This window comes from Drosophila novamexicana, unplaced genomic scaffold (genome assembly GCF_003285875.2).
Source record: "Drosophila novamexicana strain 15010-1031.04,08,12 unplaced genomic scaffold, DnovRS2.1 tig00000024-arrow-pilon, whole genome shotgun sequence".
NCBI lineage: Eukaryota > Metazoa > Arthropoda > Insecta > Diptera > Drosophilidae > Drosophila > Drosophila novamexicana.
The window spans coordinates 1,484,598-1,512,377 of NW_020824768.1; the positions used below are offsets into that span (position 1 = coordinate 1,484,598).

Genomic DNA, 27,780 nt, shown 5'->3' on the forward strand with positions numbered 1-27,780 from the left:
CCGTGTTTTTGGACCTTGTCGAATATGACGTCCAAAAAAAAAGAAAAAACAAAAAACTGCGACAAGCGCGATAAGAGCTTTTTATTTATAACGATTTTATTAACGGTATTTAGTAAATTCTCATTTCAGGGCCGCAGCTTTTCGCTGGAATCGTATTGCAAAGGGGAAATGGATTATAGGTATGTATATTTATTTGCAATGGGATTTATTTTATGAAGTTCTCACCCTTTATATATATATGCTATAAAACATAAGCAACAGAATTTAACATCAGCTTATGAAGAGATTCCCTGGAATCGTAAGAGGACAAACAGATATGCGTACCTATCCCACCCCAAAATAAAATATTGATGAGCCGGTGCACAAATCTTTTACAGGTTTAATGAAAAGATTTTAATAAAAAACGAATTTTTAAGTTACAAGTTGCCCGTTGTTCTGAAAATATTGCCTGTCGCACATATTTTCATATACAAAATGCGGGCTAAATTTGATCTCTACCCAAAATTGGCATATACGAAATATGGCTAGATAAATGCTTAGTTTGGGATCAAAATTATTTAAGCTTACTTAAGCTATTTAAGCAGTTTATAAACTACTAAGTCTTCAAATGGGGTCTAAAAAGTTATACTCGAAAGAATATATTTATAAATATAATTTTAATTTGTCATTAAAAAAGTTGTGAAAAAACATGGTTTTGATTCGGATTTCGAATTACCTGTTTATTTGACAACTGATTTGGGTTAACAGATGTCTTCTGCCTATATATTCCAAACAAGAAACAAACAAATTTTTGCGTACAGGGTATACAAAAAGTGTTATTTAGACACGCTGCTTAGATAATGCTTCTTGTTAATGTTATTTTGATAATTTTAGCTGCTGCACATATGACTTAATGGGCAAAGGTCGAATTTTGCCGTTGATTCACATAAAATACACGTGCTTTTTGCGGATAAGAGACTTTGTCATACTAAATGATCATTTATTATGTATATTACGGAAAGCAAAATACACTCATGGGAAACTATTTAATAATTTTATATATTCGTATACTTCTTATATATTTTATTATGATTTTAAAAAGTAATCGATCATTGGTTGAATCGATATGCAAAATATTCTATAAAAAACTGCTGAAAATAATTACTTTTATAATTAGACAAGTATTTGGACGTAGGCATATAAGTATTGTTTATATGTGTTTGTGAGTATATATGTGCGTGTGTGTGCCCTTGGGCGTGTGTGTGTTAGTGTATGCATGCATGTACATATATATTTATGAATATATGTATGCACGCAGAGCAAGCTTATTTATCGGTGTCCTGAAAATTTAAATAAAATGAATTTATACCAAGTGCTCTCCTCCTCGATTCTCAAGAATTCAAGTAGACCTTGCTAAAATTCAGCAAGGCAGGAAACGTTGGCTCCACCGGCCTGTGGAGGAGCAACTTGTGGTGCAGCTGTAGGCGGCCGACCAGGAGGAGGTTGGGCGGGTAAGTAGATGTATGTATGTTTGTATGTATGTATGTATGTATGTATGTATGTATGTATGTATGTATGTATGTATGTATGTATGTATGTAGATATATGTATGTTTGTATGTATGTATGTTTGTATGTATGTATGTATGTATGTATGTATGTATGTATGTATGTATGTATGTATGTATGCATGTATGTATGTATGTATGTATGTATGTATGTGTGTGTGTATGTATGTATGTATGTATGTATGTATGTATGTTTATTTGAGGCCGATAAAATCGTAAACAAAAAAGATTCATGCAAACGATTTTAGTGATTTTTCCACACATGCGAGTGGAATTTCCCGAAACCCCGTATTTACTTGCATCACATAAAGTAACTTCAGCTTCGTAGCTCTTACTGTATGTCACCAATCAATCAATCGATCAGTATTTACATATTTTTATATTATTTATTGTTATACTTCAATTTAAATTTAAAAACCTTAAACAGTTGATACGATTTATTAACTAGTTTAAGGTGCTAGCTTGTCGCACTCGTACTTTCCGTTGGGCAGGCTGCAGCTTTTCACACAGTACTCGCCGGAATCGATGGAGCAGTAGGTGTTATCCGGGCAGGTGTTGATAATGGGACTTAAATCGCTGCCAGTGCACAATTGGAAGGTGGTGCGACTGGTGCAGACAAACATTTGACTGCCATCACAGGTTCTGCAGTTAACAGCGTTTGGATCGCAAACGGGCTCAACACCATCTCCCTCCATCGATGGCCAGCATGGATCCAGTAGACTGGTGCAGATCTTGCCATTGCCACAGCTGAGTAAGCCGCCGTTCTCAATGGGCGAGTTGTTGATGCAGACCTTGTAGTGGGTGGAGTTCATGCAGGCCACCTTGTTCTCCATGCAACCACCGCAAACCGCGCCATTTGCCGCCACCAGCACGGAGCTGAGCACCAAGAGGAGCATCTAAAGGAAGTTGAAGCGGTTAAAGAAGGCATCTGCTGCTATTGCCACTGTTTAGCTGGCTTACCAGATTTTTTAGGCAGTGCGACTGCTGCATTTTGAATATTTGTTATGCTTGACGGAAGAGCGTCGAACTGACTAATGAGACCTTTCAACATATGCCGCACATTTATATCATCCACTTTTTGGTAAAAAAAAAAACAGCCTGAGATAATCGCCTTGTTTTATGCTGGGCTTAGGATTGTGCAAATAATAATGTTTACAGCAGATAGGCGAATACAGATAGGCAGCACAGTAGCTAGCATATTTATGGATGCGGTAGCATTGAGAGATAAAAAAGGCTTTCGGGTAGTTTCAGCTATAAAGATAATGCACGGAGCGGTCCACAGCATTTATAAGGCTTGAGTACAGCATCCAGCTACTTCAATTAGAAAACTGAAGATGTTGCAGCTCCTACGCGTTGGGCTTATTGCTCTGCTGGCCACGCTGCTGGCGCCAGCGGCAATTGTGGAGGCCACCTGCGGGCTGTGTTACCACGCGCACACCTGCACCAGCAACACCACCTTTCAGCTGTGTTATAATGGTAAGATTGGATGCTTGAAGCAGTTTTAAGTTGCCAACTAAAATTGATGCCGCACCACAGGCGTCCCATATCCGGAGCATAGCTTTTCCTGTCCGGAGGACAACCCGATTTGCACGGAATTTGGCGATATTTGCATGGGTCAGGATTTACTTCCCGCCTGCGGGGATACATCCAAGTGTGAACAGTGCAGCAATGGTGAAATGTACGCCTGCGCCTCTCGCACCACCTTCGGCAGATGCGATGGCGGCGTACTCCTGCCTGAGCGCAGTCCCTGCCCCACAGACTGGTTCTGCAGCGTCTCTGGAGCAGCGATAGGAGATCCCTGTGTTTCAAGATGCGAACCGGACAGCCAAGACACGTGTGATAGGGTCGAGAACGAGTCGGGCACTACGCCAACACCTGATCCGAGCACAGAGTCTAGCCCAACTGCCGCCACTACTGGTCAGAGCACCGCTGCTAGCCCAACCACTGACAGCAGCAGCAGCAGCAGTAGCAGCAGCAGTAGCAGCAGCAGCAGCAGCAGCAGTAGCAGCAGCAGCAGCAGCTCCACGACAACAGCTACACCACAATTTGATGCGGATCAATACTGTCGCGGCATTCAGAAAGCAGGTCGCTTTGCCAAACCAAGTGACACAGAATGCACCAGGTAAGCATTTGTTGAATATCTAATTATGATTGATCAATAAATATTCTTCCCTTGCAGCTTCATCAGTTGTTTCTACAGGGGTGGCGTCTGGCAGGCAAACATAGTCGCTTGTCCGGCAGAAAAACCTTACTTCAATGCGATCTCCGCTTGCGGCACGGTAAGGCCAACCACTGCGGGTTGCAATTGACTTAATTGTAACTCTTATTTGATTATATAATTGCTTACAAACGTATCTTTTAAATAAACTTTGGCTTTTTCTATTAGCTATAATCATAAATATTTGGCTTTCTGCAAAAATTGTAAATTCGAGCAGAGAGTTTTCTATTTAAAATTAAAAAAATATCATTATTAGTGGTCTTTACCCAAAACGAGCCAGGCTAAGCTTAGGGGCATCTGCTAGTCGACTATTCTATAGCTAATTGATTATGACAAACATCTCAGTTGGAGATGAGCGCGGGCCGATCTTTAACGAGACAAGCCAGCACGAACACGAAATAATCTTTTACACGCACGTGCGACACAAATTGAGCTTAATACAATCAAGAATAGAGAAGTTTATTCGCTTTATTCCAAAATTTAGGAATACGAATTTCGAATAAGTTGTTTACTTCACAAATCGTGCTCTTTGTGCTCGTGAGATTAGCGCGGACTCGCACGGAACGCACACGAAAAAGAATCTTGCAGCACGAGCCCGTTTTGGCATGTCGAAAAACTTGTCTCATCTCTAAGCTGAATGCTGACGCAGTTAGGCAATCAGTAAAGGCTATTTTCTAGACAATCTTTGAGTATTTGATTAAGTAATGCATTTATAATAATTTGGTAATTTCTTTCCAGCCTGTTGTCCATAATTGCCGCAGCAATTGCAACTGACTTACGAGAATATTATGGGCATTTGGTCGGCGGCCCGGTAGCTAGTCAGGTGTATTATTATGATAAAGCTTTTAGCTCATTATCGCAGTGTTAGATTCTTTTTTGTTTCGTGGTTTTTATGTTGCGATCATAAAACAGCGCCGGGCAATCAAGTGGAAAGCCAAGGCAAATAAAACAATTAGCATGCCCCAAAATATATATGAAGAGTAGATAAACAATGAAAATTTCACTAGTCGACTAGAAAAAAACAAGAGCTTATAACGTCGCAGACAAGAGATTAATGTACTTTAGTACACCTAAAACCTTGACAGTGAATAGAAGTCTTCGGGCCTCATCAAGGAGCATCGAGTAGGCGTCAAATGGCTATGAAAATGTCAAATTTTATGCAAATTGTGGGCGTGGTAAGTTTAGCAAGGATATTCGCATGATAAACAGTACAAACATATCTTCATCCAAAGCTCGCACTAGCCTGGTTTTTGGTTGGGATCTTGGCGGACTGCAATGTTTGCCAAACGAATCAGGTGGCCTGCATCAATTCCACATCCTTCTACTTGTGTTTTGGAGGTGCGTAAATTACAGCTTATTAAAATATTCGAGTGCAAGATAAGTATATTAAAGCCCTGCATCGAGTCCACCGAAACGCGTTTTGAATACTCGCGCAATTATTTCGATCGAGCGAGCTGTGATTCTAGTCTCGACTCGAGCTTGCATCAAGTTGCGGTTGTGTCCGAGCTAGTTGTTTGAGCTTCGCTCGAACATGTTGCAAGGTCGAGCAGTTCAAAATTCTCGCTCGAAAGCGCGAGTCGAGGTTGCAAAGCCGATTTCGATGCAAGTCAATAAATATATACCTTTAATATTATCTTCCAGATGGCACGCCACACACGGATCATATTTACTCTTGCCTGGAAGGCACCGTCTGCACCGACAGGACGGCCATCTGCCTGCAGGCAAGCGCCCAGCGGCCTCCCAGCTGCGGCGATACCAGCAAATGTGGCCAATGCAGTGCAAATCGCAACTATAAATTCGCCTGCCAGAGTCGACGCCTGTTCCAAATGTGCTACGGTGCCACACAGCCGACGGGCGCGCTGGGCACCTGCCCGGCGGGCTACGTTTGCGATGCCAGCACCGATGTGGTCTGTGTGGCCGAGCGGGCTGGTCAAAACTACACCTGTGACCTAAACGACGATCTGGTGAGCAGCCCCACAGAGGACACCACAGTGGCGACCACAGTGGCAACCACAGCCAAGCCCACAACGCCCAGCTCCCTGACGGCGCAGCAGGTGTGCGAGCTGAGGGCCAAGTCGGGACTCTACGAAACTGTGCCGCGCGATCCCAACTGCAAACGGTTTGTAGAAATTATTAGCTCAATTTCAAGCTCTAATTAATGCACATTCTATTTGTTATAGTTATATCAGTTGCTACTTTGCCACCAGTGGCAAGATAATAGCCGTGGAATACGATTGCACGGCGAGCTCCTATTTCGAGGCGGAAAAAGAACGCTGCTCCTACCTGTTGCCCGCCAACTGCACAGCTTGATTGATATAATATGACGTTTAATAATAATAATAGATTTATAATTATAATAGATAGTTGCAACTGTCACTCCAGATCCACGCCGTTGAGGCTCAGGCTGGCCACAGCACTCGTGCAGGTGGCGGGCAGCGCTGTGACGCACGTCTTGCTGGAGCTGTTGTAGTAGGTGCTGCCCGGACAGGTGTACAGCTTACCCTTCCAGCTGCCGTTCAGCTCAAAGCAGTAGATATACTGACGACAAGTCGTGCTGGCCGTGGTGCCCACCGGGTAGTAATCCTCTGCCTGCATCTTGGCGCAATATGCATTCGGATTGCTGGTGGTGGGCGCCACTGTGGTGGTCGTGGTGGTGCTCAGCGGTGTGTAGCACGTGGCGGGCACCGTGGTGACGCACAGCCTGCTGCTGGGACTGAAGTATGTGCTGCCCGGACACGTATATGTCTGACCACGCCAGCTGCCATTCAGTAGGAAACATTTGATATACTGACGGCAAGTCGTTGCCGTATAGTTGCCCACCGCATAGTTGCCCTGGGCCTGGACAGCGGCGCAGTAGGCGCTGGCATCGCTAGTCGAGGGCGTGGCTACCGTGGTTGTTGTTGCGGCCGTTGTTGCAGTTGTTGCCGTAGTTGCAGTTGTTGCCGTAGTTGCAGTTGTTGCCGTAGTTGCCGTTGTTGCAGTTGTTGCCGTTGTTGCAGTTGTTGCGGCCGTTGTTGTCGTCTCATCTGCATAGGAACAGGTGGGCACTACCTGCGTGTCCAGTCCGCAAATCCGCTCATCACGATTGTTGCACACATAGCCCGCAGCACAGGTGCCCAGCGAGTTCTGCGGCGCATCCGTGCCCAGGCAGAGCGCAAAGGTGTTCGTTCCGGTGCAGGCAAAGGTCCTGGTGAAGTCACACTTGTTGCATTCCTGGCAGGCGCCCGTTCCACTGCTGCTGGGCTGGCAGCGCACGCCTGCTGCGCTGTTCACACACACATAGCCGTCGGGACAGCTATAGGGTATGCGCGTGGGCAGGCCACTTGCATCGCAGGCCTGCGTCTGGTTGAGCGAGTAGCAGGCCATGCTGTTGACGGCATTGCACACATTGCAAGTGGCTTTGGCGCTGGCCCACAGGCACATCAGCTGCAGCAGGCATCCAAAAAGTTTCATCTCCTTCGTAGACATTTCACACAATTGTATGTTCTTTATGGATCGTTGTCTCTCTTTAAATAGTAATTTTCGGCAACTAATTTCGGCTTGACCTTGTCTAAGCAACTGTTTTTAGATAATTTAGATAAGCCCACAGACCTTGCTTGCGCTTTGGCTTATCAAAAGGGCCATAAAGAAAGCAACACAACAAAAACAAAGTCTCTGCTCACTTTCCCATACATGATTTGCTTTTGTGTTCCAGTTAGATTAGACAAGATTGCAGTTCCTATTACGATTAAAAAGCTCCTGCCGTGCATCGTTCAGCCAGTTGCATTTCAAGATGCGGCGTCTACTCACTGCGATTTTGGCCATTGCAATTGGCAGCCAGGGCTGCCAGGCAGAATGCAATGCCTGCGCCGTCGGTAGCAACGTGGCCTGCATCTCGGAGCGGGAATTTCAGTTCTGCTCAAATAACCAGGCCACGGGACCCATCAACTCCTGCCCCGCCGGCAGCTACTGCACCAGCCAGCTGCCGATTTGCCAACAGAACGCAGCACTTGTCGCCTGTGAGGGCTGCGGCGAGTGCAATGAACTGGGCACCTTTGCCTGCATGGACACGCGCACCTTTGCCCTGTGCCTGGGCGGCAATCGACCATCCAATATCACGGTCAACTGCGGCGAGCAGCTGGTGTGCAACAGATATCTGCCGGAGATATGCGGCAATGCGACTACGACAAGTGCCACCTGCCCGAAGCAACTGTCAACCACAGAGCAGCCGACAACCACAGAGCAGCCGGCAACCACAGAGCAGCCAAGCACTGAGGACGACACAGAGAGCACCACACTGGAGAGCCCCACCGTATCTATCGATGATTTTTGCACCGCTTCCTTTAAGGGTATTCCCATTCATGCTATACCCAATGACACCGAGTGCACCAGGTAAGCCCGCGTTTTCTTTACTATGTTCTAGCTGCTTTCATTGTTTGCTTCCGCCTTTCAGCTACATCTATTGCCGATTCTATATACAATCGTGGGTGGGTCGCATTATTGATTGCCCCACTGATAAACCCTATTTCAATGGCTGGAACTTGGTGTGCGGCACAACCAAATCAACGCTTCCAGGTTGTCTTTTTGCTTAATTATTTCAATTAAATCTTCATCAAAAATATATATTTGAATTCCTTGAACTACTCACACATTCCAGAAATCTTTATTTATTTGTGTGCACACAGTTTTTATAGATAAGACCTTCAACTTGCGTTAAGATTTTACTATCTCTGCGAAATCTGCGCCAATAAAAAGCTTAACTTTTTAAAATAGCTGTCTTTGAAGCAATAAAAAAAGCTTTTATCGGGCATTTAACTAAACATCAAGTGTATATCTTATATTAAAAAATTGATATATATATATATATACTCTTCCCTATTTATTATATACATTTAATAATTCGCATCATTTTGCAGGTGATCCACTAGGTATATAAATTAAAAAGAGCGAGTAAAACGATCGTATAATTCTATAAGGCGACCTGCTTCTTCTGGAAGGAGAAAAACTGGTTGCCCTATTCCCGGAGCTTGGCAAGAACTATAGGTCTACCTATCAGGTCAGTCTAAATTAAAATTCATAAAAAAATTCTTTGATGTGATTATTTTATAAAGTAGTCTTAATTTTGTCAAATCGTCTTAAGTCAAATCACAGGGAAGAGATTAAACCCAAAGCCTCACATAATGCGCTGTTAAAAATCCATTGCATACTTTCTGGCGCCAGAATTTGTTGCCCGCTTTAATGGCCTTTGCCAGTGTGCCCAAAATCGTTCATTTATTTTAAATATTTATTTAAAGCATTTTAAATATATCCTTATCGTCGAAAGGGATTTTGGGTTGTTTCATTATGGCACTGCGCCAATTGCTGCTAAATGTATTTAAAGAAGTAAAAACACTATAAGCATTTTTATATATTTTTAGGTCTGTTAAAAAAAATGAGATGCATATTTACAGGCAGCAATATTTATTGTCAGCCTTCATGATCTTCACCAATGTGCTGAACATTTTACATTTTTATTTTATTATTTACAAATTACTTGGTAGGATGTAAGTTTAGATCATTTTAAATGTATCTATAACCTTATCAATTCTAAGGGCTTTCGGTTTTTAGACATCTGCTTCCTTGTGGCCCGTGCGCTAAAAGCGGCTTCATCATAAATTCAAAGAGGCTAAACAAAGATTTGTTTATTATTTAATATTTTTTACGATTGCGCTTACGCAACTCATATGTTCGGCTATAGTGCAGATTAGATTAAAAGCACATCTTAAATGCACTTGCCGGGCAGTGCAACACTGCAGTTGTGCTCAAAGATGTTGCGCGTGCTGGTGCTGCTGTTGCTGGCCATCGGAGTCCAGGATTGCCGGGGCGATTGTAATATCTGCTCCGCATCCTCGAATGCGGCCTGCGTCTCGGAAACACAGTTTATGTTCTGCGAGGACAACCTACCCGTCCAGCCAATCAATAGCTGTCCATCGGGCTCGTATTGCACGGCGCAGGAGGCGATTTGCCAGGTCAACAGCGCCATGAGGTCATGTAACAGCTGCCTAATGTGCAACGCAGGTATGACCCATGCCTGCCTGGGCGTTCGCACGTTTGCTCTGTGCCTGGGTACAGTCACTCCATCGTCGATCACCGGCAGCTGTGCTCCCAACTATGTCTGCAACCTGGAAAATCCCAACATTTGCGGCATTGCATCATCCGGTTCACAGGCCACCTGTCCGTTGGTGGATGACGAGATGTCCACGACATTGTCTCCGGGCTCTATCCTGGATCCCACCACTTACTGCAGATATATCCAGAAGGCTGGACGCTTTCCCTATGGCAATACGCTGGAAACAACCTGCAAGGAGTATGTATTCTAATCCGTTCGGTGGCCAATTCGATTTTAACCCAGCCCGCATTTAGGTACATTTACTGCTACTTGAGCTCTAGTTCCTGGTACGGTGCCCTCTACTACTGCCCGGGCTCAACCTATTTCCAACCCACTTCTCAGATGTGCAACGCCAGCATTCCTATCACCTGCACCTCAGGCGTAAGGAACTTGCAGCTAAGAAATCTGCGACTGTCCTGAGCAAGGATACTAAAAGTAAATCAAAAGTAGCTTGGATTGAAAGGTTCAAAAAATATGTATTGAAATAATAAATAAATGTTTATTTATGTACTTTAAATATGGACAGCAACAATTGGTTGTGCATATTTTAAACATTATGTTTATTCATTTTTGGCTTAAATTTCATATTAGATAATATTTTCATTTATATAAATTATAACATTAGGCAACGCCGGAAAATACCGGCTATACATATATATATATATAAAGCAGTTATATATAATTAATTTAATTCTTTTTATATAACTTCTTTTTTATAGATTCATTGTTAACCAAGAAATTTTGTTTCATTTCAGATTTCCGCGTATTTTCCGCAGTCGCAGGTGGAATTGCCCAAAACCACGTCTTAGCGTGCGCCTTCAACAGGTAAGTTAACTTCTGCTTATATTTATTTATATATATATTAATTATATTATTAGACTCATCAGTTTTCAGCCTAAAAATTAAGCACAATTTTCCTTAAGCGTTAGCACACTTTATTAATAGGTATTATTCATAATTCGCAGCCTTGGCTAATGTGTTTCTATAAGTATAATACCTAGAAGATCTTTACACGCCTTAATGTTTCGTATTTTTTGGCTGCGTACTATAAATCACTGCGAAAAAATCGTTTAGTGGTCAAAAAGCCAACGCCTACAACGGGATTATCACATTATGATAAATATGTATCTTTATACATATTTATTTATATACTATATTTAAATGTTTTTCGCCCGAGTCACCTATAAATACGCGCATTAGGCGGCATTGTCAGCCGGTCTGGGCCTGAAATAAAATTCAAATATTTTGGCTAACATTTTTGTTGTGGCTTTGCTTAAAGGCCACGCAGACCACAATCACATGCCACTTGCCACTTGCTGCATGCCACATGCCACAAACTCCAATTGCAGAGCGTGCACGTAGCGTGGCGCAAAACTATGTAGATGCGTGTTTGGCTGCGGATTGGGTTCGCATTCGAGGCGTGTGAAATCGAGACCATTGAAATTGAAAACGCTCAATGAAAACTTTTGCGGCTCAGCCTTGGATTGAATTGCATTTCCCTTGCCAGCCAGGCCAGCCAGGCCAGGCGCTGGCCCCGGCAAACTTCTGTGGCCCCTGTGGCCACGTAACTGACCCACATCAAGAGCAGAGAGCGAGAGCGCGAGAGAGAGGCAGCTGCAGGCGACTCTTTACCATCAAAATGCCATGCTAACGATTTTTATGGCATGTGGCAAAAAAGTTTTGGTTCAACAAAAGAAGAAGAGAGCACATTTCATAATTGTGCACGTTTGGAGCAGGGCCAAAAGTTCGGGCCAGGACAGCAGAATTTTCAAGGTGCAACTGCCAACGGGGCGTATGCGTCATAAAGGCCACAACAGGCAGACGCTGTCGTTGTCGTTGTCGTTGTGTGCCCAAGGAAAGCTCAGCCAAATAATGAAAGACTCAAATTAAGCTTAAATAAGAAATGTGTGAAACTGGATTGAGCTACAGCTCTATGGCAACTAAGTGGAATTGCACTGAAGTATAAAAGTCCTTAATGGGAAATAATGGGAAAACAGAACACATTTTTTAATTGTTCGCTTTTTTCAATAATCAGCTTATGCTTAAGTTGCATGCCACACAGATTATGTTTGGCAGAAAAAATGCATATTTAAACATCGCCTTACTCTGCGATTCTCATGAATTCAAGTAAGCCCTTGCATACTCATGCAGTGTGTAAGTGTGTTGATTTAAAAAGTTGGGCTTATATTCTAATAAAAGTTAATGCTGCCTATACTCCAACTCTTACTTTCACTCTCTTTCTCTCCGTCTCTCTCTGTCTAATTTTGCGCCTCCCTTTCTGTTGCTCATTTACTGATGCATTCATCATCATAACATCATTGTGCAGTGGCTCAGGCTGGAGCTCTTGGCTTCAGCATGGCTACTTGAGCTTTCAAACCCCTAAAGTGCTCACATGTTAGTTTTGGCCAACTTTAGGCGCCTATGCCAGATATCTAGGCCTTAGCTATGAAAGTGCTTTCAACAGGCGCTGGCTTCGAGTGTAACGACTGCACTCAGCGCTGATGAATTCATTAATTATTTTCCCTAATAGAATCTGCCAGTGGCTCAGACATGGGAGTCCTTAGTAGTTATGGCCTGAATGTGTCTGTTTAATTAAATTAAATACATTGAGTTATGTTCCAGCTGGCTGCCGAAATTCGATTAATGCCTGACATCATCTTAAAGTTCCACAAGCCGAGAGCAGAGTGGAGTTCTCAACTGTATTCAGCTCGGCTCCTCAAATACTTGCGAACAGACAACGCCGCGCCAACGCAGCCTTTGTGTTTGCTCAACAGCACGCAGCTTTTTTATGTTAGTTTTTATTTCTGTTGCTGTTATCATTAGCTAACAAAACTTGTGCAACACAACCAACATACACATATGTATGTGCTTTAAGGCTATTAAATGCAGGCAGGAAGGCAACAACAACAACAACAATAAGAACAAGCGACAACAACCTTAGAAGCAAGTGGGCCTTTGGGCTGTGAACTGTCAGTCTCGCATCTCTTCTGCCTGGCTTAAAGCAGCCTCCACACTCGTATATATACTAAATATATACTAGATGTCTGTAGAATGAGGGCAACTGCAGCGCGTCTTTAAATAGTTGCAGACAACCCGCTGTTTTGCATATGAACATTTCTCTCTCTCTCTCTGTGTGTGTGTGTGGGGGGCGTTGCGGGCGTTGCAACTATTTTCTTTATTCAACTATGGGCATATTTTATTTCCCCTCTGCTTCTGCCTTAATTAAAGTTCTATTTTCATTTGTTGTTTGGGGCCGCACAGCAGCGGGCGGAAGAGCAAAAAAAAAAAACTAGTTAGTGGCGCCTGCCTGGGCGGCCCATCACAGTCACCACCCCCCCACCGCACCCTTCCGGCCCGCGCTGACCACCTGCCGGTAAACGCTGCCCCTGCAACTGTCGTTGGCTGCTGCAATTAATTAACTTCGCTTCGGCTTATTCATTGGGCCAACTTTATAAACAATGCCCAAATGGCCAAAGCCTGCCGCTGCTGCAGCTATCTGTTTATGCATCAATTGGGTTAATCACTTGAACTGTGCATTAGATGCGAGTTCAGTTCTGTTTACTTATTTCCGCTCGCAATTAGCCATAGTTATGGTGCTTGATAGTTTATATTTTTGGGGCGGCGGCGCAGCATGAGAAAGTTGTATTTCATTGCAGCTTAAAATGTGTGTCTGGGAATATTTATTATTTTGGTAAATTTGGCGATCTGTAAGCTGAATTGGAAGTGGAAGTGGAGAGTTCAGGTGGACATTTACTGTAATGCTGCGATTATATTTTTTGTGTATTTGTAGAGGGTATTATAATTTTGTCAATTAATGTGTAACGTATAGAAGAATGCATCTCCTTACCCATAAAGTATATATATTTGAGATCAGCATCTGTCCATCTGTCTGTATATCTGTCTGTCCGTCTGTCTGTCCGTCTGTCTGTCCGTCTGTCTGTCCGTCTGTCTGTTCGTCTGTCTGTCCGTCTGTCTGTCCGTCTGTCTGTCCGTCTGTCTGTCCGTCTGTCTGTCCGTCTGTCTGTCTGTTTCTATTAGAACTAGTCTCTCAGTTTTTAAGGCTATCGTTATTAAGTCTTGTATATGTCCGTCCTTCTGTATCAAGCAGTACATGTGTGACAACCATATGGATCGGAGCACTATATCATCACTATATATCATAGCTGACATAGGAACGATCGGTTGAAAAGTAGATTCTTTTAAGCAACATCTCCTCAACATCGATATATAAATAGGTGGAAAAGAAAGTTTCTTATATGGCCAAATATTCAGTTTTCCTTATTTTCCTCACACTCCTTCATCAAGCTCCACTATAATCACATACAAAAGGGAAATTTCTACAAGGGTATTAGCCTTCGGCATGCCGAAGATGCCCTTACTTTCTGTTTATTATTCATTTTGAACATAGCTGCATACTTTAACCTTCAGCTATGCCAGCCAGAGCCAATAGATATGCACTCGATCGCACCCGAACATCGTTGTTCAGATTTAATTAAAGTTGTTATTCGTGTAAAATGTGCAAACAGTATAAACTTTTAATTATGAAGGTGTCAAAATCTCCTAATAGCCGCCTCTAAGGTTGCCCAAATAGCAGCCATTACATGGGCCCCAGGCCCCATATATGCGCCCGGCTGGCAGGTCAAGTACACGAGCATGTCAAAAAGTTGTGACATAGCCATGTGATAGGTCAACGGCGCCGCCCATCAGAAACCAAACACTCACTATTATTATTCTATAGTGCGGCATTGTTGTGGCATGCGAGCGCAACCAAGTGCATGCCCACGCCCACGCCCACGCCAACGCCCACAAGAATGCAGCACAAAATGCCGCAGAGGAGCTGGAGCTGGGGCAGGAGTGGGAGCAGGAGCTGTAGAATGCCTGGCATGTGTTGTCGTGTCGTTATACCTGCACCAGGCGGCTGAACGGAAGGAAGGAAAGCTGCCTTGCCTGGCCAGGGCTGGCAAGGCATGTGGGGAGTCAGCCGGAAATGCGCATAATGAAGCGCTGTGGAAAATGTGCCACATGTAGCACAGTGTGGCATCCACAGCAACTGTCAGCGCGATGTTGAATGTGTGACTGACGGCTTGATAAACTGATATGCATAGCCCGGCCGGCCGGGCGGCGTCAATGCATCCAGTCAAGGGCTTGACAGAAGCCCTAATGATTGCGGCTGCAGCTTGCCACAAATTGGGCAGCAGAGGCGTGCATAAGTCTGAATAGATGCAATTAAAAAATAAAATAAATCAAATTAATTGTTAACAATTGTAGCTTTTAATTGTGCAATCACTCGCACAATTTGCCGATAAACAAATGCCAGTAAATCAATTTTTGCCCCGTTTCGAAATGCATTTAAAGCATTGTCAATGCCAATTTAATTGCGCAAAATAATTGTTGAGCCCAGTTGATAAGCCGCAGCAAATCGGTTTAAGGCTTAAAACAAATGTTTAACTAAAATTTAAATACCCGAGCAAATCAATAAACCAGGCTTCGGTTTCAGTTTCAATTTGCTTTCATTTGTTATGCATATCCGAAGCACTAAAATACAAATTGTGGAACTGCTTTAATTGTTGCTTCAATCAGGAACAATTCAATTAAAGTAATTGCGGCAATGTTCACATCAATTGCATTTATTTCTTTTTATTATTAATCTATTTTAATTGCTTTGTTTGACTGCATTCGAAGTTAATTTCATTGCGACTCGATTTGCTTGTGATAATGCGATTTTGGCTTCCGACTGGGAGCCAAATATACGCAATGACATTAACTTTCATTAGTGAATCAATCGTTGATTCATTGCATTGTCGATCGAGTACCTGTGAATATCATTTACGAACTTGTTTACTTTGTCTTTACTCCTAAAAGCACCTTGTCAAATACTTTTTAGGGCCAAAAAGGAATACCCTTTGGGAGTTTATAACAATAATTGCATTACAATGAAAGTTAAAAATCTTTTCCATTACTGAATCAATCGTCGATGCATTACTTTGCAGACCGAGTACCTTTGAATATCGTTTGAATATCATTTACGAACTTGCTTAGTTTTTTTTTACTTCACCCTTTTAATACAGCTTGTCTAATAATAATTGCACACGCAATGACATTAATTTTCATTAGTGCATCAATCATTGATGCATTAGTTTGTGGACCAAGTACCCTTGAAATTTGTATTCTATACTTTTGTTTACTTGTTTTTGCTTCAATAGTCACCTTGCCAAACAGATTTGATAGCCAATACTCCCTGTCAGAGTAAAATAGTTAATGTATATGAAGTGAAGCTATCTTCCAACATTAATAAATTAATATCTCAGACTGTATAAATAATGATATGTGTGTATGAGTGTGTGTATCTAAGCCGTGATCAAACTGCAACAGTCAAAAGTATCTGCAGCAACTGTTGCTTAAGTGGCCATAAAGTGTCAAAGTCAAAGCTCAATCAGCGATGCGCATAAATAACGCGAAGCCGTTTAAGGAATGCGGAACATCATCTGTTTGTATTTATGACACCGATGCTCGACAGTGTATAAATCAACGACAATGGGCTGGCTGACTAGTGTAACAGCTAGACGATCGGACAACAACAATAACAGCGACTGCCAGTTATTGATTGACATGTGTAAATTGTAAGCCAAACATTTTGACAGACGCTTATCGAAATTTGCTTATCAATTAGGTTGACTTGGCGGGACTTTTGTGGCCAACACCAAAACAGCGAATGTGTGTGTGTGTGTGGTGTTACGAGCGTGTGGGCTGATCCTGCAGCGCCATATAAATTCTATTAGCGTGTGAGTTTTTGCTGATAAATCATGTGGCAATAGACGACGACTGGGACGGAGACGGAGCCGGAGCCGGAGCCGAAGTAAGCGGTCGCCATTCCATGTGGGCAGTGTCCAGTGCTCGACGCAATAATTTTGCAATTTTATTGCACAACTGTCAAGTGTTTGGCTGCCAAGTGGCAGACTCCCCCTTCCCTCCCCTTGCGTGGTCTCAGCAAATAAAGCCATTAAGTGCAGCCGGCAGCTCGCTGTGAGAGTGAGCTACTTTCGCTGCTCACAGGCCACGGCTGCGTCTGCGGCTGCGGCTGCGGCCGCGGCTTGTGGCAGCCAGTGTGTACTTACTTTCATTAAATAAACAGCAAACGACGAGTGTTGCACTCAGACGCACTTCGCCAGCGACTGCAACTGCAACTGTTTGCCCAGTGGGTCACTCAGTCACCCAGTCAACTGGTCAACTGGTCAACCGGGCGGCAGTCGGGGGGGGCAACGGGAGGCAACTGTCTCCGCCGGACTCATGCCGTACGCACAATGCAAATGCGCTCGAATTGCCGCTAATTGCAATTTGCACTGTGAAATTTGCAATAAAAACAAATGGCATTAAGAGCAGCAGCACGCAAAAAATAAATATATATCCACATAGACGAGTGCATCATGATGCGAATGTACACTCACTTGTGTCCAATTGTTTGCACTGCTTTTGCAGTCAACAGCGGACAAATAAATACCTTTGGGCGACAATATTTAATCAAATGCATTTCCAATCGCAAATCATTAAACGACAGTTTGACGCCAGCGGCTGCTGGCGCCACATTTAATAAACAAATAGCCAAGATCAACATTTTTGTAGAGTGTGCTTCAAACATATTAGCTATGCTAAGGTATTGCTTAAATTTTATTTGATGTATTCAAGTTATCAAATAAGTTTCAAATATCTCTATAAAACTTTTTTTAACAGCCGAAAAAAACTAACGATAGTCATCAACTGTGACATTTATCGATAGGTTTCTCTTTGATGAGTTTTGCAACACTGGAAATCAATTTCATTTTGTAGTTTCTGTTCAAGTAACCTACTTTTTCACATCCTTGAGGTCAGATTTAGGTCCTCTTCTTTCATATATGAAATATTTTTGTAAACCATTTTAATAAATAAATAAATTAAATTTTTTATTGCCCGTTGTGCTGAAAATATTGCAGAACATCGATATTTTCATATACAAGATGCGGGCTAAATTTGATCCTTACCCGAAAATTGGCATTTTTCAAATCTTATTAGATCAATGCTATGCTTGGGGCCAAAGTTATGTTTACTTTGGAAAGGGATCTTTCATTAAAGTTTTTAGATTTTTATATATATTTGTATCTTTCAGTTTTTATATTTTTGATTAAATTTATATGAATATATGTATATATACTTTGGTTCATAGTAAAAAATAAACTGAAGTTCCGTATTCGAACCAAGGTCTGGTTCAAACCTGGCAGCCTCGGTTAAGAGTTAAGAGTATTTTTAATGTCAGCAATTTTCACATTATCGCGTCTCACATGTCTCGATCTCAATTGAATAGCACGTTTGCATTCTGATTAATTATTTTTTTTTTTGCATAACGTGACGCAATTAAATGCAGTTGGCAGCGAAACTCATCTGTAAACTCATAAATTAATTGAGTCAAAGTTCGAACAGCTCTTTGTGCACTCAGCTTAAATCATTTATCACTGTGAAGAGCTCGTCGAGTGCGCAACGTGAAGTTGACGTCAATTGGACTCCTTTGAGCAGATATTCGGCGTCCTTTTTCAGTGGCAACATGACGCAACTGCAAACGGCGCCTGTGGCAGCTTCAAGGCTCGTCGTCTGCCAATTTGGTGACCATTTGTCGCCACTTTTGCGGCCTTGGCGTGCAGCTGCAGCCACAGCCGCGTCCCAATGACCGTGTCAACTATCGATTGGCGAAACGTATACGTAATATAAATGCGACAGTCGTGATGCAAATGCGACAAGGTGAAATCTCTGTGGAAGCTGGCAACGCGAAAGGGAATACATATAGATATAGATATGAATATAGATATCTAGATACAGATATAGGTATTGATATAGGTATAGATATACAGATACATATACAGATACATATACAGATACAGATACATATACAGATGCATATATAGATACATATACAGATACATATAGAGATACAGATACATATACAGATGCATATATAGATACATATACAGATACATATACAGATACATATACAGATACATATACAGATACATATACAGATACATATACAGATACATATACAGATACATATACAGATACTGATACATATACAGATGCATTTATAGATACATATACAGATACATATACAGATACAGATACATATACAGATGCATATATAGATACATATACAGATACATATACAGATACAGATACACTATAGATATATCTATATCTATATAGAAGAACTAGATGAGGCTTTTGGAAAAGGGTTTGAGCCCCAAACTTCTCCCACCACACCTTTGGCCCACTGTTTCACCCAAGAGCGTGAATTTCCGAAAAGTGTGAAAAACCTTTTAATTGAAGTTTTATACATGTGTGAAAGATCTTTGCAGCTGAAAGGAGCATAAACCAATTTTATATTAGTTGCAGATGAAGTTTTCCAAAGGTCCGTTTTAGCATGCTTTTATAGCCCGATCCGCTAATCAATCAGTCAGTCAATCAATCAGTACAAAGAGTTAACTATATATTGATAAAGTGATTAATATATATATTTACTTATAATGGCAACTGCTGCTGTTCAGGATTTCGCCCAAAAGTGCACTCTGCCAGCGGCTGCTGCCCACTCATGTGGCTGCCCCCCAAGCTGACCCGCACTGCACTCTGCCCGCTGTTTTCTGGCCAATGCAACCTTTCCACCTGCCGCCTGCCGTCTGCCACCTGCCGCAATCGGCCCCTCAGCTCGCTGGCTTTGGTAATTTCGTGGTCATTTAGCCGGCGAGCGTTGGAGTCTGCTTGCAAATGCGAGCTGCGGTTACGCTGCGGATGGGAGGACCAATGCCAATGATTATGTTGTTTTGCCTTTGATGTAAGGATGCCGCCATTGTTTCGGTTAATTAAAATTTGTGGTATGTCTCAGACTAACTGTGTGTGTGTGTGCGAGTGTGTGTGCATGTGTGCTTGCGTGCGTGCATGTGTGTGTGTTGTTTTCACTAAATTAATGTTGACCGCTGGCGGATTATGCCATTGGCTTTGTCTGTTCCGTCTGCTCTGCATCACCTTTGTGTAATATTAAATATGCAGAGCCTCGAGCGGTTCACTTGAAGCCCAATCGAGGGCCAAAGACAGGCGCGAGGGCGGGCGGGTGGTCGGTCTGTGAGCAGGGACACAAGAAGTTATCTGCATTCCACAACCAAAACCAGTTTATCTCTCTCTCTCTCTCTCTCTCTCTCTCTCGCTCGCTCGCTCTCCCTCTCGCTCTCTCAGTCTTCCTCTTCCTATCGAAAAGCCAGGCACTGCAAATGCAGGCGCGATGATTCATGCACAGCTTCAAGCCGCAACCTCAGCCGCAGCCGCAGCCTCGCAGACTGAGCAGCGTCCGCTGCGACTGCCCTGTTTTGCGCTGCTTTCTTTGCTTTGTGCTTCGTATTCGGTGTTGTTGTTGCTTTGTTTTGTGTGCTTTGCTTTAATTTCTACTTCTTTCATTCAACAACATGTCGCGAATTTTTTGCTGTTGTTTCCCACGCCATAAATGCGCACTACACAAAGTTCCTTCTTCTTCTACCCTTCTACCCTTCTTCCCTGCCTTCTCTCCCTTTTTAGTGTGTGCTTCTCCTCGCGCACATTTGATGTTATGCACATTCTTTGGATTTGAACTACTGCCACGCGGCGTATGCGTAATCAGGCGACTGCAGTCATCAGCCAGTTGGCCTAACAAGTTTCAACACGTACACAAACATGCACACACACATGCACGCACACATGCACGCACACATGCACACACACATGCACATGCATGCCAATTTTATGACAAACTTAAACTTTACTCGCCGGCAGCTCAGCTCAAGTCACTTTCTTGCGGCTGCGGCTGCGACTGCGACTGCGGCTGCAGCTGATGGCAGCTAAAACTCAAAATGTTGTTAAGCTACAGCAGAATGCAGCGCCGGCTGCCACCCGCCGCCCTCCCTGTCGCCCTAAGTGGCCCTAGATAGCCCCTGCGCTACCTCTGCCCCTGCTTCTGCTGACTCTCCTGCTGCTGCCTCTGCTGCTGCTGCTGTTGGTGGCAACTATTAAACTTGTTTCCGTTGTTCTTCTATTTTTTGTAGAGTAATTTCATAGAATTTATGACCGTCTTTTTTCGTTGGGATCACAAAGTTTTAGCTGCAAACTTCTGGCTTAAAGTTTATGGCGACTTTTGACAGCTTCGACAGACGGAAACGCTCACAATTTCTACTGCTTCTTCTTCTTATTTTTACTCATTCGTGTATGTGTTCCGTTCAACACATGCAAACATTCCAAACAACACGTGGCAGAGCTTTGAGATTTTCAACTAAAATCTATTTATTTCAATTTAATAAATTATGCAAATAAATAAATATTTATGGTCAATTAGAAAATGTATTCTAAAAAAAAAATATTTTAAAGATTAAAATTTCAATTTTATGTGCAAATTTAAATGTATGTACATATGTGTGTGTATGTATGTGTGCATGTATGCGGGCTCAAGTTGTTGGGGGTAGAACAATATGCGTACGCTCCCAATGGGGTCGTATCGATAAGGAATTTATAATAAATTGCGAGAAAACAAATTTGGTTTAGCAAGGCGAACATCAAATACTCTCACAATTGTTATGACAATGAAAGTTCTAGAGGGTTCACTTTTTATATAATGTATTAATAAATTTTATTAAATAAGAATGATAATATTAAATTGATTTATTACACTTTTTGTTAGTTCCAATTAAAAAATAATAATAATGTTCAATTAATTTATTAAATGTTTAGATAGTTCCAATATAAGGCCCCCAATTCGAATTATAGTGCTACGCTTTCCAACGCCTTCCAAGACTGGAAACTGGAATTCTGGAATGTGATTTGTGACACACATGATCTGGCACGATCAAGTTACCCGCCCTTGTGTAGAGTATATATAAGTACAATGCGAATTTCAACATAAATAAAACAATGGATCACAATGTTAAGAGATTGAAATTTTGTGTACGGACCACTCCGGGAGACCTACCTACGGCTTGGGCTTTCACAACGCGCGCCTGGAAAGTGAAGTGCATTAAGCGCGCGCGCACACACACGCACACACACATATACACTGTACAACATAAACATTGTGAGGCCTTTGGCACGACAACTTTCACGCGCTGCGCCAGCTCGAGCTCGAGCTCAAAGACAATGTTATCATAGGCCCACATTTGTGTGGCATGTCAGCGAGCACCGAAAGGGGCAACAACAACAACAACAACAACAAAGGCAACAAGATGCCGCAAAAGAACGCGAACTGGCAAAAATTTAGGTACCAACTTGGCGAAATAAAAGCAAGAAAAAACCAAAACCAAAAACCAAAAACTGAAGCTGTGTACCGAAATTCCATGCCGTGCCACAGAAGAAGCCGCCGTCGCAGCGCACAGATACAGATACAGATCCGCAGATCCGAAGATCCGCAGATCCGCAGATCTGACTCAATGTTGGTGTGCCCGGGCATAACTAAGCGTTGCACGAATTCGCGAAATTGGCCACCGCGCCAGCGGCAGCGGCAGCAGAAGCCAAAGGCTGGGGCCAAATCAAAGGACACATATTGAATTTCAGAAAGGCTGCTGCCTCGCCACTGACCTTTTGTGGCCCCTGGCGGGGGCAGTGGCAAGGGCAGGGGGCAGGTGGCAGCATGTGCGAGTTTAGTTATTAAAATGAATGCGAATTCGAAGCGCAACTCGCCGCAGTTATGCGACTGACTTAATTACAGGCAACTGGCTTGCCACAAAAAGTGGCAAGCGAGCGCGGCCATGTAAATTGCCGCTGCCGCTGACGCTGCCGCTGCAGTCGCCTGTCGTTTATTTATAGAAAATAATGAATTGAACAGGTGAGATCGAGAAAATGATAAGCATAGAAATTCCAGCATGCAACGAACATGAGCCCAAAACCGACTCCGACTTCGACTTCGACTCCGACTCGGACTCGGACTCGGACTCGGGCAAGTCCAAGTCCAACTGCAGCAGTTGCCATTGCGAAAATCAGCGAACGAGCCCAGCAAAAAGCAATCCAATTTACTGATTTATTTCTTATTTTACTTTGACTATGCAACAGCGGCAACAACAACAACTGCAACTGCAACCACAACGGAGGCAGTCACGGCAGCGACAGCGGCAGCTCCTGAGCCTCTGCCTCGGTGAGAGGCACAGCCGCAGCATCTCCTGATGTAGTTAGTGGGCTTTGCTTTGATCTTGATTCTTGATGCTGGGCTGCGACGCCTGACAATGATGACGAGGCATACACAAGAGCCACAGCCGATACAAAAGGTATTTCAAAAAAACCTACAAAAATAATAAAAAAATAAACCCAAACAAAAAACAACTGAAATGCAAAGCGAATGGGCTTATAGCGAAAATTGAATACCCTTTATTTGTTTTATGCATAACACATAATTAAAAATAAATATTAGAAAACAATATCATCAATTATAAGGCAAGAACGTTGACAACTTCAGCTCGAAAATAATTCTATGAATGTAAAGAATGTGAGAAATGTTCCTGTTGCCTTCTCATAAGAGTCGGAGAGGAAATACTTATATAAGCTTGTAGCTCAGCTGAGTTGTGGCATGTTAATGAGGCGCCCCAAAGTTGCCTTCTCCAGAAGCTGGCTCCACGGGATGCCTTAGCCTTAGCCCACTTTAAAGCTGAATGTGAATTCTGGGAAATTGGATGAGAATTAGATGAATACCTGCATTTTTCCTGTCCTGTTCGGTGAGCTAAGAGTTTCACTTGCATACTTCCTTGATTTATGTTTTATTTTATTTTTTTTTTATTTTATAACGTGCCACAAGCTGATGCTTAATATGAAAAAGGTAAAAATAGTAAATATTTGTCAATTTATAGAAACATTATAAAAGATAGAACATTTTTTAAATGTTTTTTTTATTTGCCAAAAAATTTAAAAAAAAATGAACAGAACAAAAGCTATTGAATTCATAAAGGAAATGAAGTAAATAATTTTAATTTATATATAAATATTAAAGTTCAAATTAAAAAATAAACTATTTTCTAGAAAACTTTAATGCATTATTTTCGTAGAAATCTTTAAAGTAACAAATGATAATAAAAAGTGTTTTAATTATTTCAGAAATACTTAAACATTTTCTTGAATCTTTTAGTTTAAGTAAAAAAATTGAGGTTAAAAAGTATTTAAATAATTTCTGGAAAACTTGGAAACCTGGAAAACATTTTGTGGAAGTCTATAAAATAAACTAAGGAATAAATATTAATAATTTCTTCTAAAAAATTTAAATAAAATTTGTTGGTGAAAGTCCTTAAATGTAGTAAAAAATGTTAACTAAAAAGTGCCTAAATTGTTTCTAAAAAGAACTGTATTACATTTCTCTTTGCAGCTGCCAACCTGGCAGGGCATTACAAAAGGGCCACACAAAAAAAAAATGTGGCATTGGCAAACGACAATTTTGAAATTCGTGTAGGCAAAAGCTGCTGGCTGCACAGATGCAGATGCCACGACATTATTTTTGCCACTTGGCCTGGGAGCCGCAGCCGGAGCCGGCGGCCACGATAGCAACCGGCAATCGGCAACTTGCAACTTGCAACCGGCATGCGGCATGCGGCATGCGGCAAGCGACGACGACGAGTTGGTTCGCATCTTTGTCGCTCATGCTTTATTTAGGGTTTCATGTATAAATATTTTTATTTATTGTGCAACACATTCGCACACGTTGCAGCCACGTCCGCGAGCGAGCTGCAGGATGTGCAGCACGACAACTGCCGCAGCAACAATCGCTGCCACGGCAACGGCAACGGCAACAATAATGATGATGATGTGTAAACTTGCGGTTGGACGCTTAATTTCTGCCTTGGCCAAGGCCCGCTGGACACTGTAAATATATATATATATATATCGATATATATATATACTGATGGGGCAAGTTGCTGTTGCCAAGGGGGCAAGCAGATGCGCTTAGTCATGCTGCAATCAAAAGTGGCCAGCAGCTCGTTAAAACTTATCTGCACTAAATAAAATATAGTATTTAGCATGTTTTTAATGATGTGTGGCACAGATGCCACGCCCAGCTGGGCGCTAGTCTAGAGGCAACAAATCGATTTCATTCATGCGCAGCATTTTTCTGTTTCTGTTTTTCGTTTTATTGAAATCTGTCAATGACACGTTGTCAGGTTGCCAAAGCCAAGCCCAGGTCGAGTCCCTTTCACAAACGAGTCTATGTCTAGGGCGGGGCAGGAGCAGGGGCAGGGGCGTGGCAGGTGGGGAGGTGGCCTGGCCTGGCTTGTGCGGCGCTCACTCATCACGGCCATTGACAAGTAGCTGTCAGAGCAAAAACAAAAAAAAAAGACGATGGACCACTTTTGATATGCCCTTGGCCATGTACAGGTGGGCGGCAGGTGGGCAGGTGGGGCAGGTGGCTGCCGCTCACAATGTGCCAAATCAAGCGTAAAGAGCCAATATGTCCTGCAATGCAATAGAATTACAATTACACACAACACACGCCCCTCCGCCCTCCCGCACTCCCCAACAGTTGCAACGTGTGGCGGGCTTTCGCTTTTTCTCGCAGTGTAGATCACCAGAGTCTGGCTAACATTGATTGTTGCCATGTGATGCAGAGCTATCGATGTCTGTTGCGTTTGACTGATTTTCCGTTTTTCGCTGGAAAAACGAGACGCCCTCAAAGTGCAGGCAGGAATTCAAGGCGGCCCAGCCTCAGTCTCAGTCGGACTCGGACTGGGATTCGGCTGGGGCAAGTGCCGCCCAGGTCTTTAAAAATGTAAGAGCTTAGCATTCTGGTATTCAAATGCAAGAGTGTGCGTGTGTCTGTGTGTGTGTGTGTGTGTGCTGCCCGATGACTTCACACATTCCTGGGCACACAGCGGGCAAACAAGAACTTCCTTGAGACCAAACAATGTCTTTGCGTCTTCAGCTACAGCTCCAGTCCCGGCCACAGTCCCGGCCAGAAGTACTGCAACGGGCGAACCAGTTTTTGGTGAATGAAAAATCAAACAAAACCTAAAAAGTTGCACGGAAAGCCAAGCTAGGGCCCGGCAGAGGCAGCGGCAGCGGCAGCGGCAGCGGCAGACCGAAGAGTCGGCAACTAAAATACTTATAATAAAAAGAAATTAAAATAAAATTCAAAAATGTGCAAAACGAGCGCGCCAACAGAAACGAGAAATGCTGCATGCCACAGCCGCAGCCGCAGCCGCAGCCAAAGTCAGGCCAGGGCCAGGGCCCGCCCGAAGAATCTCTCAGTCAGGCTGGAACCTGTTGGACCAGTCGACGACGACGTCGACGTCGACATCAGCGGCGGCAGCGACGTCGGCGGCGCACACACAAAATGCCACCAACGTGTTTTGGGGTCCAGTCTTCAGCTCGGTTCTTGCGCGCAGGATAAAAGAGCCACTCGGTTCCGCTCTCTCGCTCCCCCTCTCCCCCTCTCTCCCTCTCTCGCTCACACTCTTTAGCTCTACCCGTCTCTGTCGCTCAAATGCTGCGCATTTCAAGTGTAAAACGCTGTCGCTTGTGGAATGCGCCCAACATTGGCCATATTTGCTGCACTAAATCAAGCGTTTAAACGAAATTTGAGTTGCCCCAAAAAAAATGAAGAAGAACAAACAACAACAACAACAACAACAACTTTGCCTGCGCTCTCAGATTGCCGAGAGATCAAAAACTTTTCGCCAGGCAACATAATTTATAGATGCCGTTTGCCTAAATTCGTTTAATTTCAGCTCTTCACACACGCACACACACGCGCACGCACACACACACACGAAAAGGCCTGGACTTGTGTAAACGTTTACCTGCTTTTGTGTGGGTTGCTGGACTCGAGCTGGAACCTGGAACCTGGAACCAAAAGGGTTGCCTCTCTCGCTCTCTCTCGCTCTCTCTCTCGCTGATCGTTCGTACATTATAATTTATAACTTTATCTAAACGATGTGCTGGTGTTTAATTTTCGACTTCACCTTTTCAATCTTGTGATTTTTGATTTTTTTCTTGTTATATACATACATACATATGTATATATATTTGTTGTTGTAGCTGTTTCCGCTGCGCGCATGACTCATGCGAGGAATACTTTTTTAGAATGTTTGCGTATTTTGAATAGATATATAAAAGTTTACCTACATCTATCCAGATGAACTTATCAGCCTCGGGATCTAGGCGAATGGGCTAACAAGGCCAAAGTGGGCGTTGCCGCGCCGCAGCTGGACGCCCGCTGTTGACCACCGTGAAGCCAACTATATATACATATATATCTATCTTTTTCTGGGCCTGATTTTTGGGTTTCTTGTTAATGAAGCAATAGGTGCGATTGTCGGGCGCAAAGTGCTGAGTAACTGGCCCGAAGTCGGGTTTGTCTCTGGAGTGAAAGTCTGGCCAAAAGTCGTGCATTGTTTGGGCCAGGCCAAAAGGCGAAAAAAACAAACAAACTGTGCAAATAACTAAATAAAACAAAGAAAAACCTTTGCGCTGAGCCGAGTTCTCATTTGAAAGAAATTGGCAAAGGGAACTCTACGAGCTGATTGATCAGATAATCTGGCTAACGATAAGGTCTTGCCAATTTTCGCAATAAAGGTGTCGCAGCTACCTGCGCTTGGTCGGACGACATCTGACTGTCTGAACTGTCTCATTTAGCTAATCGTTAAGTCCATAAATGGGAATATTCTGAAATCAATCAACTGTCAATTAAGCTTCTTGATTTAAGTGCATGCAAATTCCGTGCGGCTGCGATGAAAGCGAATAACTCGGGACATCAGAGTTGGGCCTTGTTTTATGGATTGACTTTTGTTAGCCCAGCATAGATCAATTTACGTTCTTTATTCGTATGCTAATCGCGGGCATTAAACTGGGTTGTCTTCTTGACTCAAGAACTTAGCGACGAGTTGGCCT

The 27,780-nt window shown here is 43.0% G+C and overlaps 6 protein-coding genes across 6 annotated transcripts; 4 read left to right on the forward strand and 2 right to left on the reverse strand.

The window, feature by feature from the left end:
* Positions 1–1,956: 1,956 nt before the first annotated feature.
* LOC115771145 lies at positions 1,957–2,567 on the reverse strand. Its single transcript, XM_030716716.1, has 2 exons — positions 2,507–2,567; positions 1,957–2,442 (listed from the first exon to the last, which is right to left on the reverse strand). The coding sequence occupies exons 1-2, from the start codon at positions 2,534–2,536 to the stop codon at positions 1,996–1,998; spliced, it is 477 nt and encodes a 158-aa protein (XP_030572576.1). The 5' UTR covers positions 2,537–2,567; the 3' UTR covers positions 1,957–1,995.
* A 313-nt stretch (positions 2,568–2,880) lies between these two features.
* Positions 2,881–4,663, forward strand: LOC115771221 (putative protein TPRXL). Its single transcript, XM_030716821.1, has 4 exons — positions 2,881–3,022; positions 3,083–3,668; positions 3,726–3,825; positions 4,503–4,663. Exons 1-4 carry the CDS (start codon positions 2,881–2,883, stop codon positions 4,536–4,538), a joined length of 864 nt encoding a protein of 287 aa, XP_030572681.1. The 3' UTR covers positions 4,539–4,663.
* A 253-nt stretch (positions 4,664–4,916) lies between these two features.
* LOC115771222 lies at positions 4,917–6,074 on the forward strand. Its single transcript, XM_030716822.1, has 4 exons — positions 4,917–4,939; positions 4,997–5,102; positions 5,406–5,883; positions 5,945–6,074. The coding sequence occupies exons 1-4, from the start codon at positions 4,922–4,924 to the stop codon at positions 6,072–6,074; spliced, it is 732 nt and encodes a 243-aa protein (XP_030572682.1). The 5' UTR covers positions 4,917–4,921.
* Positions 6,075–6,137: 63 nt separating this feature from the next.
* LOC115771223 lies at positions 6,138–7,232 on the reverse strand. Its single transcript, XM_030716823.1, has 2 exons — positions 6,742–7,232; positions 6,138–6,651 (listed from the first exon to the last, which is right to left on the reverse strand). Exons 1-2 carry the CDS (start codon positions 7,230–7,232, stop codon positions 6,138–6,140), a joined length of 1,005 nt encoding a protein of 334 aa, XP_030572683.1.
* A 304-nt stretch (positions 7,233–7,536) lies between these two features.
* LOC115771224 lies at positions 7,537–8,717 on the forward strand. The gene is made up of 3 exons (XM_030716825.1): positions 7,537–8,135; positions 8,197–8,318; positions 8,660–8,717. Exons 1-3 carry the CDS (start codon positions 7,537–7,539, stop codon positions 8,677–8,679), a joined length of 741 nt encoding a protein of 246 aa, XP_030572685.1. The 3' UTR covers positions 8,680–8,717.
* An 822-nt stretch (positions 8,718–9,539) lies between these two features.
* LOC115771086 lies at positions 9,540–10,419 on the forward strand. Its single transcript, XM_030716639.1, has 2 exons — positions 9,540–10,089; positions 10,146–10,419. The coding sequence occupies exons 1-2, from the start codon at positions 9,551–9,553 to the stop codon at positions 10,309–10,311; spliced, it is 705 nt and encodes a 234-aa protein (XP_030572499.1). The 5' UTR covers positions 9,540–9,550; the 3' UTR covers positions 10,312–10,419.
* Positions 10,420–27,780: the final 17,361 nt, after the last annotated feature.